This window comes from Bos indicus, chromosome 15, assembly GCF_029378745.1.
Source record: "Bos indicus isolate NIAB-ARS_2022 breed Sahiwal x Tharparkar chromosome 15, NIAB-ARS_B.indTharparkar_mat_pri_1.0, whole genome shotgun sequence".
In the NCBI taxonomy this organism is placed as follows: Eukaryota; Metazoa; Chordata; class Mammalia; order Artiodactyla; family Bovidae; genus Bos; species Bos indicus.
Window position 1 is genome coordinate 35,363,508 of NC_091774.1, and position 13,990 is coordinate 35,377,497.

The 13,990-nt window shown below is 52.3% G+C and overlaps 1 protein-coding gene across 1 annotated transcript in view; it reads left to right on the forward strand.

Moving 5' to 3' along the window:
• Positions 1-13,990, forward strand: part of USH1C (USH1 protein network component harmonin) — a 48,329-nt gene that overhangs the window by 8,189 nt on the left and 26,150 nt on the right. Inside the window, 11 exon segments of the mRNA XM_019974514.2 lie at positions 3,551-3,618; positions 4,401-4,544; positions 4,687-4,825; positions 9,081-9,189; positions 9,317-9,341; positions 9,535-9,592; positions 9,888-9,982; positions 11,410-11,494; positions 12,436-12,495; positions 12,653-12,709; positions 13,008-13,150. Of these exon segments, the coding sequence (XP_019830073.2) occupies positions 3,551-3,618; positions 4,401-4,544; positions 4,687-4,825; positions 9,081-9,189; positions 9,317-9,341; positions 9,535-9,592; positions 9,888-9,982; positions 11,410-11,494; positions 12,436-12,495; positions 12,653-12,709; positions 13,008-13,150 (983 nt within the window).

The window sequence follows — 13,990 nt, forward strand, 5'->3', positions numbered from 1 at the left end:
CAATTCTGAATGAGGTCGAGGAGGTTCCAGTGTGTTAGGGGAAGGCCTGTTTGGCCGCAGCCTGAGTCACACTTGGGAGGTGATAGAGATGACCCTGGAGGGATAGGGAAGGGCAGAATTGAAAGTCAGGGTTGGAGTGACCTAGGCTCTGAGAATGAATGGAGCTAAAGAGCTGAACTTTGCAGGCTGCCTCAGCAGGAGACTGATAGGATGTAGTTTCTGGGTGGGGACCTCTGGATGCAGGGGTCAGCATTGGAGGGCTGCCCACAAGGACCAGAAGCCTGGGACCCCCAGGAATAGGATCTCTCCTCGAAGAGCATCTCCAGGTGATCTGTGCTTGGGATGCAGAAAAGCAGAACCTTAGACTCTAATATTGGAAATTGCCTTTGTCTTCCATTTCTACTTTCCACCCAGTGCATAAACGCTGTCTGCGGAGGACAGTGCCTTGCTTCTTACACCTAATGATGCAGCAGGAGGCGTTTCTGCAAGGAGGGGTTGCAGAGAGCTTCAGTCATAAGACCTCAGTCAGGAAGGGATTTCCCTCTCCTCTACTTTGTCTTACGTCACCACCCATGGCTGGAATTGAGCTAGAAGCCCTTTGGTTGTGCTCTCCTCACTGCAGTCAGAGCAGATGGGCTTTTTATGCTTTCATAGAAAGCAGAACATCTGCAGTTCCAGGAGTCATCCAAAAGAGATATTTTCTTGCTTGTTCTAGACCAAACCCAAAGGGATTTCTTAAGAGTATGAAGGAGAGAGATGGGGATTTGAGATAAGGGGAGCCTGCTTGAGAGCAAAAGTTTTGAAATTTTGGCCTGAAGAGCCCTTGAAGTTTTTTCCCTGGAAGTCCTGACTCACACAGGCAGTGGTATAGCAGGGAGAGCATAGGCTTTGGAATCAGATAGCATGCATGCATGCTCAGTCACTTCAGTGACTCAGACTCTTTGGGACCCCATGGACTGAAGCCCTCCAGGTTTCTCTGTCCATGGGATAGGACAAGAGAATGTCTTTCTCCAGACAAGAATACTGAAGTGAGTTGCCATGCCCTACTCCAGGGGATCTTTCTGACTCAAGGATTGAACCCATGTCTCCTGTGTCTCCTGCTTTGCAAACAGATTCATGACCGCTGAGCCACTGGGGAAGCCCCAGAATCAGATAGACTGAGGTTCAAATGTTAGCTCTGTCTCTGATTAGCTGTGGTACCTTGTGTGACATGTTGTAACCTCTCTGGTCTTCAGTTTCCTCATCTGCAAAATTGGCCTTGTAGGGCTGGTGAGATAAACAAGTGGAGTAGGGCCCAGAGAAGCTCTTGGTGCCATCCCATGATGCAAATGTTATTTCCCTTCCCCTTCTGCTCCCATGATTCCCTTCCTCCCATCTGACTGTGCATGGACCAGGAGGCAGGGGGATGGAGAAATCCCTCTGATACTTCTTTACTGACCACATTCTATGCATTAGGCTCAAGAGACTTAGAAAAAATAGACTTCATCTTTCCTTTGTGGGGTTTTTCTGTCTGATGAAGGAAACAAACCAGTTCACAAAAAAGCAAGCCTTAATTAACTGCAAATTGTGACTGTTGTAATGAAGGAATTGAAGCATCTTTGGGGTGATGGAGTGGGTTCTGTTTAGGTTGGTGAGCAGGAAGACCTCCCTGGGGCAGAGGCCAGCCATGCAGGGAAGGAGGAAAACCATCCAGGCAGAGGGAACAATATATATGATGGCCCTGAGGCTAGAGCAAGTGTAGCCTGTGGGAAACACTGAAAGGAGGCTTGTGTAGCTAGGAAGAGTGGCAGGAGCTAAAGTTGGGCCTTGATCAGGTAAGGGATTTGGCTGCGCCGGGTCTTGGTTGCGGCATGCAGGGTCTAGTTCCCTGATCAGGGATTGAACCAGGGCCCCCTGCACTGGGAACCTGGAATCTTAATCACCAGACCACCAGGGAAGTTCTTGAATTTTGTTTTAAGTACAATGAGAAGCTATTAAGCACGAAAGTGATATGATCCAATTTATTTAAATATTTCTGAATCTGATCCTAGAGAATTTTTCTCTGCTCAGACTCCTGCACCGCAGCCACACGTGGGCAGTCCAAGTCTGTCTCGGTGTGGCTCCCCACCCCTCTCACGCAAGCCCAGGCAGAGTGCGGAGAGAGTCCAGACTGGGTCCTCACAGATGTGGGCTTTTCGAGGTGCCCACTTCTGTGGTGTGTGGAAAAGCCAAGGCTACCACCTGACATTCAGTGCTGCCCACTCTAGCACGTGCTTCTGTCCCCCATCTTCTACTGGCCTGAAGGAAAGGGGCGCTGAAGCAGAGGAAGTTGGAATGCCCTCCTTGGAGTGGGTAGGATAAATTTCTGAAGCTGCTTTGAGTCAGTGCAGGGCAAGCCTCCTAGCTTATTCTCATCTCTAACCAAATGTTCAGCTTGATTTTAAGAGGGAAGAAGGTACTGCTAGGTGAAGACCAGAAGTCTGCATTCTGTACCCATCTGCTCAGGCCAGAAATCCCAAGGGGCTTGTATCTGGGACAAACAGATTTCCCCCCAACTTCCCAGAATCCTAAAGATACCCACAGAAAAGGCAAAGGTGCTCCGACTTTCCTCTGAGGACCAATCAGGTGGGAGCTTGCAGCTTCCAGCAGCATCTTCTCCCTTATGTGGGCTGAGGCCCTGGACTCTGCTGCTGGGCCTGGAGAAGGGAGGGATCCAAGGACCCCTCAAGCCCCCACCCTGTCCTCTCACTCAGTCCTGGGCTGAAGAGAGAGCTCAGGACACAGTGCAGAGATACATAGTGAGCTGTCTGAGGGAGTGGAATCCGGGGCTCCTGGCCCACCAGCTCCCCTGGGATTGAGGTGCTAATGAAACAGCTCTTGACCCTGACCCTGGACTCCCAGCCATTGACGTCAGGGAAGCTGAAAAAATGTAATCTGATTCTCCCCCTCCGGTGGCAGGGGAGGCACACAGGGATGTGGGAAGGGGAAAGAGTGATCAGAAGTCAGGGCTGACCCAGCTTAGGCCAGGACTGGACAAGGGAGAATTCAGTGCTAGGGGCTCTGGCGGGGGCGGGGGATGTGCTATCTGAGTGAGTGGCCTAAATCCTTTCTGAAAGCAGTCATCCGGCACTACAGCCACCATCAGGTAAGACAGTGGGCTTCCAGACCGGGGAGCTGACAGTCGCGTTGCTGGCCTGGACACAGGTGACATAGCCATGGAGGTGATCGGCAGTACGACTGCCGTGGGGGTGCATCACCGTCACGGGGGCTTCACAAGTATGATGCGCGTATGCATCGCTGTGCGCATCACCGCCCTGGGGACGAGGCTCAGCCTGACCACATCCAGACGCGAGGCAAAGGGACTCCTGTGGCCACGTCAGGGTGGTCTGCACTTCTGATGTGTTGCAGTCAGGTGCCAGCCTGGCCTCTGGTTTCCGCCCTCTTCTTACAACCCTGGAGAGATGCGGAGGAGGGCCACCCCGCTGCCACCACCATCAGTGCCCTCCCTGTCCTGGGATCTGCTGTGGGGGTGCTGGGGCTAGATATATAATTCTGCCTTGGGGTTTTCCAGGTGGACTTTCTGATTGAAAATGATGCAGAAAAGGACTATCTCTATGATGTGCTGCGGATGTACCACCAGTAAGTGTGCAGGGTCCAGGTTCCATGGACAGCCCGGGTACCTCTATCTTCAGGAAGCCCTGGGATGGGTTGTCCTGAGACAGGACGACTTCCCTCTTAAATCCTGGGGTGGCTCAGGGAGGCCAGTGCTCAGTGTTCCTGGGAATCAGGCAGACACGCCGTTCACTTGTGTCAGCAAATATTTACACAGCCCAGGCAGGTCCACAGAGACAGGTCATGGAGACCCTGAGCCTGCCAAAGAGGATGGACCGCATCCTTTGGGCAGTGGGGAACCGTCAAAGGGTTTTGAGAAGGGAGCAACTTATATTTTTAAAAGTTGGTGGTGGACTGAGAATAAGCAAGTCAGTTGGTAGCCAGAAAAGTGTCGGCCCTAGACATGGAGGGTCTGAACGGTATGAGGTAGATGCTCGTGCGATATACTATGATTTCAGGATTTACAGAGCTCAGCTGCAGCTTGGAGGTGAGAAGCAGGGGTATGAGAGGGCTGGCCACCACCTCACAGACGTTTCCTGTCTGGAAGGACCCTGGGCTTTGGAACTAGGTAGAGACGAGTGAGAATCCTGGCTTGATTTCATCTACCTGGACGGTTTCCTTGGGATACTTAGATGGGAGAACAAACCCTTCTGAGGCACCTGGCCCAGGGTTAGGGGCTCTAATCTTTTATCCACCCAAGGTCTGGGCCCAGGGGTGGTGACCCAACCCAGGACTGCTTCCTCTGGGAATCCTTGGGTCTCAGAGGCCACGGCTATGGATGAGGCTCCAGGGCCCCCGTGCCTCTGCAGGACCATGGACGTGGCCGTGCTTGTGGGGGACCTGAAGCTGGTCATCAACGAGCCCAGCCGTCTGCCCCTGTTCGATGCCATCAGGCCTCTGATCCCACTGAAACACCAGGTGGAGTACGACCAGCTGACCCCCCGGCGCTCCAGGTGTGGAACGGAGGGAGCTGCAGGCTGGAGGCGGGGGTGGGAGAGGTTACCTGGGGATGGACAGGGTCTCTGACAAGTGGATGGGGCAGTGCTGGCCATTGGACCAGAGCTGGGCTGTCATCGGCCCTTCCTCCCACGGCAGGAAGCTGAAGGAGGTACGTCTGGACCGGCTGCACCCCGAAGGCCTCGGCCTCAGCGTGCGTGGCGGCCTCGAGTTTGGCTGTGGACTCTTCATTTCCCACCTCATCAAAGATGGCCAGGCCGACAGCGTTGGGCTCCAGGTGAGTGAGCAGGGCCCAGGGGTCGTGGGCACCAGGCCCTCAGGCTTCCTGTCTCCCCACACTAGGCTGTGTGGTGTCACGTGGTCACCTCACCCTTCTGAGCCTTTGGGAGAGGAAAAGGCCTCTGTATCCTGACAGATTGTCCTCGCGGCCATAGAATCTGGCTGCAGGCACTTGTCTGTTTTCAATTTTTAACTTTTATTGGAGTGTAGTTGATTTACAATGTTGTGTTAGTTTCAGGTGTGCAGCAAAGTGAACCGGTTATACATATAGATATATCCACTCTTTTTTAGATGCCTTTCCCATACAGACCATTACAGAGTATTGAGTAGTATTCCCTGTGCTATACAGTAAGTTCTTATTATCCACATTATATCTGATAGTGTGCTGCCTGTTTTCTTGAGGGGAGCAGAGAACCTGGCTCCCAGCTGCTGCTGCCCCTGCTGTTCCTGCTGCTCTGCACCCACCTCCCTTATGTCTGAAGGAAGAGCATAGTTATGCCCTGACACCTGAAGTTCTGGATACATAGCCTTCTCCCTGGAAGGGAAAAGGAAATCCTGGCACAGTGCAGTGCTTCAAGGATAGACTTTGGAGCCAGAATATCCTGGCTTTGCTCTTCATTAGCTGGATGCCTTTGGTGAAATTACTGCCTCAGTTTCCTCATCTGTAAAATGGGATGACGAACAACCTACCTCATCAGGTTGTTCTGACGGAATAAATGAATTCATATTACAAAGTACTTGTATCAGTACCTGGCACGTGAATGCTCTGTGCGTGTATTTTATGCTCCTAAAATATGTGTGACTTCTATTTGTATTTGTGTGCGGGAACTCACACACACACACACCAATGAAAGGCCGTCACTTGTTGGAGGAGGAACTAGAGTGGATAGGGAATAAAGTGAGAGTGAGTTTTTGAAGGCTACACCTTTTAGATTGTTTGGCTTTTGAATCATATGAATGTATTATTTTTTTTCTAAATGGATTTTTATTGAAGTTTAGTCGATTTACAGCTCTGTACTAATTACTGCTGTACAGCAAAGTGACTCAGTTATAAACGTTATACATTCTTTTTCATATTCTTTTCCATTATGGCTTATCACTGGATGTTGAATATAGTTCCCTGTGCTATACAGCAAAATCTTGTTTATCCATTCTTCATATACCAGTAAATGCCATGTGCTTGTTAAACATGCAGAGAGGGAGATTTAATAAGCACCTGTAATGTGCCAGATAACATGCTGACAACCAGTTCTTTTTATATGCCTCGGCTGGATCATCCCCATTTTAGAGTTGATAGAAGATCAGGGACTTGACTAGAATCACACAGCCATTAAGTGGCAGAGCCAGGATTTGAACCTGGATCTCCTTATTGCCAAGCCCAGGGATTTCTCTTCAGCACCCCAGGGTCCCTCCCTTGGGGTCTCCACACCTCAGTGTCCAAGCAGAGACGGGAAGATCTTCAGGTCTCGCTCCTGCCAGAGCCCAGAGCTGTGTTTTTGTATGTCCAGCTAAAAGAGGCCCTCCCACGCCCTCCCCAGAGCTTCCAGCATGTTTGTTATCAGCATCCCAATCTGGGGCTTCAGGGGGCCCGAAGGCTGGTATAAGACGCTGTGGACTGGGGGGTAGAAACCGGGCGCAGACAGACATCGCTTTGTTCTAAATCCCTGTCTCACGGCTGGCCGGTAGCGGCTGAAATTTCAGCCCCCTCATTATCGCTCTCCTGTGCCGCACATTTTCCAGCCCAGAAACGCAGCCAGAGGAAAAACATAATGAGCTCCTCTCTTGGCGTCAGCTGAGCCCTTTCTTTTCTCCCAGGGTGAGCTCTCCTCCTAGGACAAGCCATTTCTCAACGACGCTTCCGTGCCTGGGGACTTCGGGGCATTTTAATGAATCTTAGAGTTTTCCCTCCCTGCCTGTTTCTCAGGCTTATAAATTATCGACCCTTTCTCAGGTTGGTGGGCTCATCTCTCCTTTGTGCCGCTCTCCCTCAGATCGTCACTTCACCGTGGCCCTCACACAAAGGGCCTTTTGCAGGGCTTCATGCAGGGGCGGGAAGGAGAGGAAAGCTGATCCTGCAAATTGAGCTGGGGACTGTGTGGGAATCATCCTGCTGGGGTCCCGCAAGTTCCCTTTAGGAACAAGACAGGGAGCTTCACTCAGAGGAGCTTGGGGGAAAAGGTCTGCATCCACTCACCTGTTTGGGGTTCATGTTTCTGGAGAGCTCCCATGCCTCAGGGTGGCTGGGGGAAGATTCCAGAAGGCAGGGGAGGGGCATGTTCAGACAAGCCTGGCCAAACCAGAGGCTCTGCTGATTTGACCTGTGAGTCTGGACTCCACATGGGGTCCTGGACCCTGCCCTGGAGTTCCATCTCCGCCCTAGTCTCCCTACTGGAGGTATTTTAGGTTTTTATCCACATGTATCCTCTCTGAACCTGCATCCTCTGCCCTGCACAGCTTGCTGTATAGTCCAGGGCTGGAGAATGATTCTGGTGCCTTGGCTGTCCTAGCTGTAAAATGGACGGAGTAATCCCTGCCTTTACTATGGTCCTCGGGGGCTCTGTCAGGTGGCAAAGATCCAGAGAGGACAGGACGCAGGGAACTGCAGCCCAGCTTGGCCAGACGCCCTTCTTTCCTGCTTCCAGACAACCATGAGACAGTGTTTGCTGTCTGTCAGGGAGACCTGACTTCAAATCTCAGCAACACTCTTTACTAGCTGGATGACCTTGAGCAAGTCTCCTCACCCCTCTGAGCCTCAGTTCCCTCACCTTATTAGCAGAAACGTAGGTTGTTGTGAAGAATGGGTGCAGGGAGGTCATCCAGCTGTTCTCCTTCCATGAGACATCCCCAGAAACACAGCAAGTTCTTTAGCAAGCCCCTCCCCTGCCCAATGTCACCTTTTTGAGCTGCTTGCCACTCCTTGCAGGCCCCTGAGAAGACTAGGGTCTGTGTCCAGGTTGGAAGTGTTTGAGTGACAATAGAAAGAAGGTGACTCTGGGGCAGGGATGTTGTAGAGGGTAGGAGTTGGTCTAGAGGACCCCTGAGAGGCTATATGCCTGCCCAGTCCTCGACCCTCCACGGAGTCAAGCTGCGTCCCCCACATGCACTGACAAGCCTCCAAAAGGTCAGCAAATGTGGTGTGAGTTAAGCCTCCAGCTGACCCGTTCTGGTCTCAGACTGGGGAGGGCCTCCACCAACCAGTCCCTGTTCTGCAGCTCAGGACCATGACCCTGCACAAACCATCACCTCCTGGGCCTCCGTTTCAACTGATGTCCGGGCATCCTTCCAGCCTGTGGTTGTTAAATGAGGAACTTCAGGACTGGCCTCCAGAGCCAAGGTGCTCGGGGAGCCCACAGCCGTGTCCAGCAGGGAACCGACTGTTGTCACCAGGGATCCGTATCCAGGGCTGGCCCTGCAGGTCCCTCAGCCCCCATCTCTCCCAGTTAATGAGACTAAAGTCCTGAGAAGAGGGATCTGAGCAGAGAACTTACAGTTGAAGCCCAGCTAATGGTAACAGCAACTATTTATTGGTTATTTACAGTGTGCTGGGCACTAGCTGGCTTTACACACTCTCTTAATTCTCATGGCAGCCACAGTATTTCCCCATTTTACAGATGAGGGAAACTGAGGTTCAAAAAGCTCAATGAGACTTGCCTAAGGTCACACAGCTAATAAAAATAAAAGCAGGGGGTTGAACCCAGGACATCTGATGCTAGAGCCTTGTGTTCATTCAGTGTTCACTGCTTTCTTCCAGAAGAGGAATTCAGAGGTCAGGGCCAGGGCAGAGTTAAAATGTTCATTGAGTTTCCATCAAATGGAACAGAAGAGATTGTGTGTGTCAGTGATGTGAACTTGAGTCAGGAGTCATGGAAGTTCTTACCCCAACTCAATTGTGGTGTTGTGATGCAAGCCTGCTCCTTGGGGTTGGGGGGATAAAGGCCAGGGAAGAAGCGCTTGAATCTGGGTGAAAGGTCGCCCTTTGCATGGATTCCAGAACCTGATGGTGCCCCCTGGATGGAAGTGACACGGGGTGAGGGTGCCAAGTTCTGACTTTTACCCCCAGTTCTGCTTCCTGCTCTCTGTGCCGCTCACCTCCAGCTTGGTTCCCCCATCTGTCAAATGGGCAGAAAGACTGCTGGGAAGTGCTGCCTGCCCTGGGGGTCCTCCAGCTGATGGAGGGTGTGTGGCTGGTGACAAGGCACTGGCCGTGAGCCTGCCCAGCCACCCAATGCATGTTCTCTCTGTCTGTGGCCAAGGTAGGGGATGAGATCGTCCGGATCAATGGGTATTCCATCTCCTCCTGCACCCATGAGGAGGTCATCAACCTCATCCGCACCAAGAAGACTGTGTCCATCAAAGTGAGACGTGAGTGAGGCCAGGACAAAGGGCTGCTGACGGTGGGGTGGGGTCCGGCAGCTGGTGGTACCCAGCTGCAATGGGAGGAAGGAAGGGCAGAGAAGCCATCATAACCCACCTCCCCTTTCTCCCACAGACATCGGCCTGATCCCTGTGAAGAGGTGAGCAGGACCCTCCTCCACAGGCAGGCTCTCCCCTGTGCACTCAGGGTCCTGGGGTCCGCCTGGGGTCTGGCCAGCTCTGCCCCTGGGCCAGTGACAGTGGAGGCTTCAGAGAGGGCAGACTTGGATTCCAGGTCTGGTGCCGTAACCCTCTCTCCCTAATGACCCCTCTTCTACATTCCCATCCTATCAGCTCTCCCGACGAGCCCCTCAAATGGCAGTATGTGGACCAGTTTGTGTCGGAATCTGGGGTAAGGTCAGGACCACCGCGGTGGGTCTGGATGGGGTGGTCTTCCAGAAAGGGCAGCCCGCCTGAAGGAGGGCTTGCTCTAGGGAGGTGCTCTCAGGGGGCTTCACACAGGCTGCCAGCGCATCCAGAATGGCCCTGTGGGCGTTGGCCCAGCCGGTGCAGACACACACCCCGAGGGCCAGAACGGCAGTCAGGCTCGCATGGGTGCAGCAGTGCTCACCCTGGAGGCCTTGTGAGCACAGGAGGCCACTTGCACAGTGTGGACACCTGGTGACCTCAGCCTCTCCCTCCCCCAGGGCGGGCGGAGCAGCCTGGGCTCCCCCGGCAGCCAGGAAAACAAGGAGAAGAAGGTCTTCATCAGCCTGGTGGGCTCCCGGGGCCTTGGCTGCAGGTGGGTGGCAGGCGCACCCTGGGGCTCACTCATGGCCAGCTGGTCTCCCTCACCGCTCCCCTTTCTCACTGCTGCTGCTGAGATTTTTGTCACTAGTAATGACACTTCTTAGTGCTTGATTTCCCCTCTGAGCTTCACCACAGTCCTGTAGGGCCAAAGGGACAGCTCTATGAGCCTCATTTACAGAGGAGGAAACTGAGGCCCGAAGGCAGAGCCATGTTCCTTTGGTGGGCCCTCAAGTCACGCAAAAGGAGCCTGTCCAGTTGGCCACCTCTGACACAGTTCTCTTGTCACTTATTACTTTGTGACTTCCTTAAGAGGCAGCCAGAGAATTGCCAACAGGCAGAGGGGCTCACGGGACGGTCTTGTTAAGCACACAAGTGCAGCAGTTAGAGATCTAGGTTCTGGGCCCTGCTCTGCCACCTATGAGCTCTAGAACCCTGGACCAATGACTCAAGCACTCCAAGCCTCAGCTTTCTCTACAAATCAGAGGTCATAGTCCTCACCTCACAAGGCTGTTGTGAGAAAGAATGCGATGACAGAGTGCCTGGCAGGTAGTAAGCATTTTGTAAATATTAGCTATTATTATTTAAGGTATCCTTTATTTTTCCTTTTTATGGCCATGCCCCACTGCTTGTGGGATCCTAGTTCCCTGACCTCAGGCCCTTGGTAGTGAAAGTGCAGACTCCTAACCACTGGACTTCCAGGGAATTCCCTAAATGATTCTTCTTATTTCCTTTCTGTCACATTTATTTAATACTTTTCTGCCAAGCATAAGTGATAAAAAAAAAAAGTCCCTCCTTTCTAAGAAATTATAGCTTAATATAGAAGCCAACCACATAAATAGTTACAGTACTGAGGGGCTCTCATGCAAGCATGGCAAACAGATTGTCTACTCTGTGCTATCTCTAATCAGTTAGTGGTAGCTGCCACCCTGGAGTACTCTTTTGAAAAGAACTTTAAGGCTGTATCTAGGCTCAGGTAGAAAAGAGTGTTTGATTAGTGATGTCTGCCACAGACCTGGGAGGGGAGGATAACACACCATCCTAGCTGTAGGTGTTTTAGGCGCACTGGGAAGGGAGCAACCAGCTTGGTCTTGAGAGATAATAAGGAGTTTGGTTAAAACCATGAGGAGAAGACAGCATTTGAGTTTTAAAGAAAGCTTTGGCAAATGCTAGAAAAAGAAAGAAACAGCCTCTGCATGTGTTGGATGAGAGGTTGGGTGCGGGGAGGTAGAAGTAGCTTCCTGTGGTTGTCCCCCAGGGGAATGAATCTGGACAGGTAGCCAGAGGCTGAGGAGGTAGATGGCAGAGGACTTGGGTGCTGAGCTCACAGGTGGCCTGGACACACAGGCAGATGGGGCAGGACATTGAATGAGCAAGCCCTTTGGAGCCGAGGCTCACCTACCCCTCCCATCTCGCCCACAGCATTTCCAGCGGCCCCATCCAGAAACCCGGCATCTTCATCAGCCATGTGAAGCCTGGCTCCCTGTCTGCTGAGGTGGGGTTGGAGGTGAGTGACCCTGGGCCTGCTCCAGGGGGGCCCCGTGGAGTGCTGGATCACACTGTGATCTCCTAGGGATGGAGCACGTGCTTTCCCCCACAGCCCTCTCTCGGAACGCACTGGCTGACGATTCCCGTTAATCCGTCGAACGGAAGGCTTCACAGAGGGGCTGACATTTGACCGTTTCTCCAGCCCTTCTCCAGTTCTGGGATCCTTTGGTCCTGAGCTTGGGAATGTAGTAACAATAATCTGAACTGACATTCATCGAGTGATTACTGGATCGGACATTGTTCTAAGCCCCTTCAAATGTATGAGAACTCTGAGAATTAGGTACTATCATTAGCCTCATTTTGCAGATGAGGAAACCGAGACCCAGATAAAGTATGTGATTTTTTCCAAGATCATGCACTTGGTAAGGCAGGGCTGGGATTCAACCCTCGGTGGTGTGATGCTAAAATAAGAACTTTTAACCTCTACCTTAGACAAGTTACTTCCTTTTTCTGTGCTTCAGTTTCCTATCCCGTAAAATGGGGGTAATTGTCTTCCTTCTAGGGTCATTGTATAGATTAAATTAACTAACACATATACTTCAAATGTGTCTGATACATAGGGAGGGATCAATTAATATTAGCTATTATACTAATTATTATTATTCCACACAGAATCTGCTGTATGAGAATCTTAAAGGCTCCTATGTCTACAAACTGAGATTTTTAAGCAAATGCGTAAATTCAACCAAAGGAATGAACCTCTATTGGTGTAATATTTGAGAGAGATACAGAATGGAGGGGCCCTGGGAGGACCCCGTTGGAACACCGCTCATTGGAAAGAGCTGAGGCACAGCTACTCTAAGAGCCAATGTCTGATACTGGCCTCCAGGGGGAGCCCTTCCAACAGAAAAGGTGTCCAGATAGTCTAAGTATGCTGATGCCTCTCCGTTTCTCCCCAAGACAGGGGACCAGATTGTTGAAGTCAATGGCATCGACTTCTCCAACTTGGACCATAAGGAGGTAACATGTGGGGTTTTCACCTGCCGGCCATGAGTCTCTCTGCCCTCCTCTTTCCACCCTCCTCTCCCTTGCCGCAGAGTCTGAACCCTTCTGTGCTCCCCAGAGGCCTTGCTCTGGTCTGTCAGGCCTCTGCTGACTGTCTGTCTGTCCCCTGTAGGCCGTGAACGTGCTGAAGAGTAGCCGCAGCCTGACCATCTCCATCGTAGCTGGAGCTGTAAGTCCAGAACGAGCTGGTGGGGGCCCCACGACCCCTACCTGCAGCCCAGCTGCTCAGACCCCTGGTCTCCACCACACTCTCCTGGCCCAGGGTCTCCGTGCCTGAAGCTCTGATAGTTGATGGAAAGACCCCTGCCTAGCCAGAAATTAGGGTCACAGAGAGCAGAAGCCTCATGCCTGACATGGGGGGCCATGGTGATGAGAAGACAACCCACATCTTGGCTCCCCCAAAGCTCTGGCTCTGTACTTCTGGGCTCCCTGGGGACTGAGCAAGGGGCCTGTTTTCTCTCCACAAGGGCCGGGAGCTGTTCATGACAGACCGGGAGCGGCTGGCGGAGGTCCGGCAGCGCGAGCTGCAGCGGCAGGAGCTCCTGATGCAGAAGCGGCTGGCGATGGAATCCAACAAGATCCTCCAGGAGCAGCAGGAGATGGAGAGGCAGTGAGTGTGGCCAGCCAGGGAGCCCCCACCCGGCCCTCCCAGGCCCCGTACCATCCCACCTGCTTTGCTTCCTGTCGGCTGCGTCCTGGGCTGACTTCATTCTCTCCCCCTGAGGCCTGTCCTCACACCAGATGGGTTCAGTGATGCTCCGCGCGAGTATCCCCTGCCTCCAGACCACTGGGCTCCCCTCTCTTTAACAAGGAAACCCCCTGATTTCCAAGGCTCAGGAATATGGAAAATGAGGCTGCTACTAGCAGTAGCTAACATTTGTCAACTACCAACCATACGGCTGGCGTTGCATGAGGGCCTTGTTTATGTTCCTTAACTGAATTTCCATAATAACTGCGAAAGATACATGGTTATTAACCCATTTTACAGGTGAGGACACTGAGACTCAGGTTACACCACTCGTGTACCAAGTCAGATACGGCCAAGCTGTGGAATTCACACCCCGGCACTTTGGCCATCCCATCCGTGGTGATTAAGAACTGTCCCCCACCAACCCCAGAGTGGCTGGGATGATGACTGAGAATAAATGGAGCTAGCAATTCATAACTCAAAAACCATTGTCAAAATTCCAATCTAGCTGCATTCTACAAGCATAGTAAGAATTTGGGAAAGGAAGGTGGACAGGATCTTTCCATCTTTCCCATCACAGAATTAGCCTGGAGAACCACCCTGGCCTTGGTTAGCAGCCCCAGCATTGCTTCTGGGGTCTGGGGCCCTCCTCTGGGAGGACCTCACTCAGTCACTTCCTCTTGGTATTTAGAGGTGGCTGCATGGCATGTGGCCTGCCCTGAATGGCCTCTAGTCCCCTGCAGAGGAGCATCTCTGCTCATC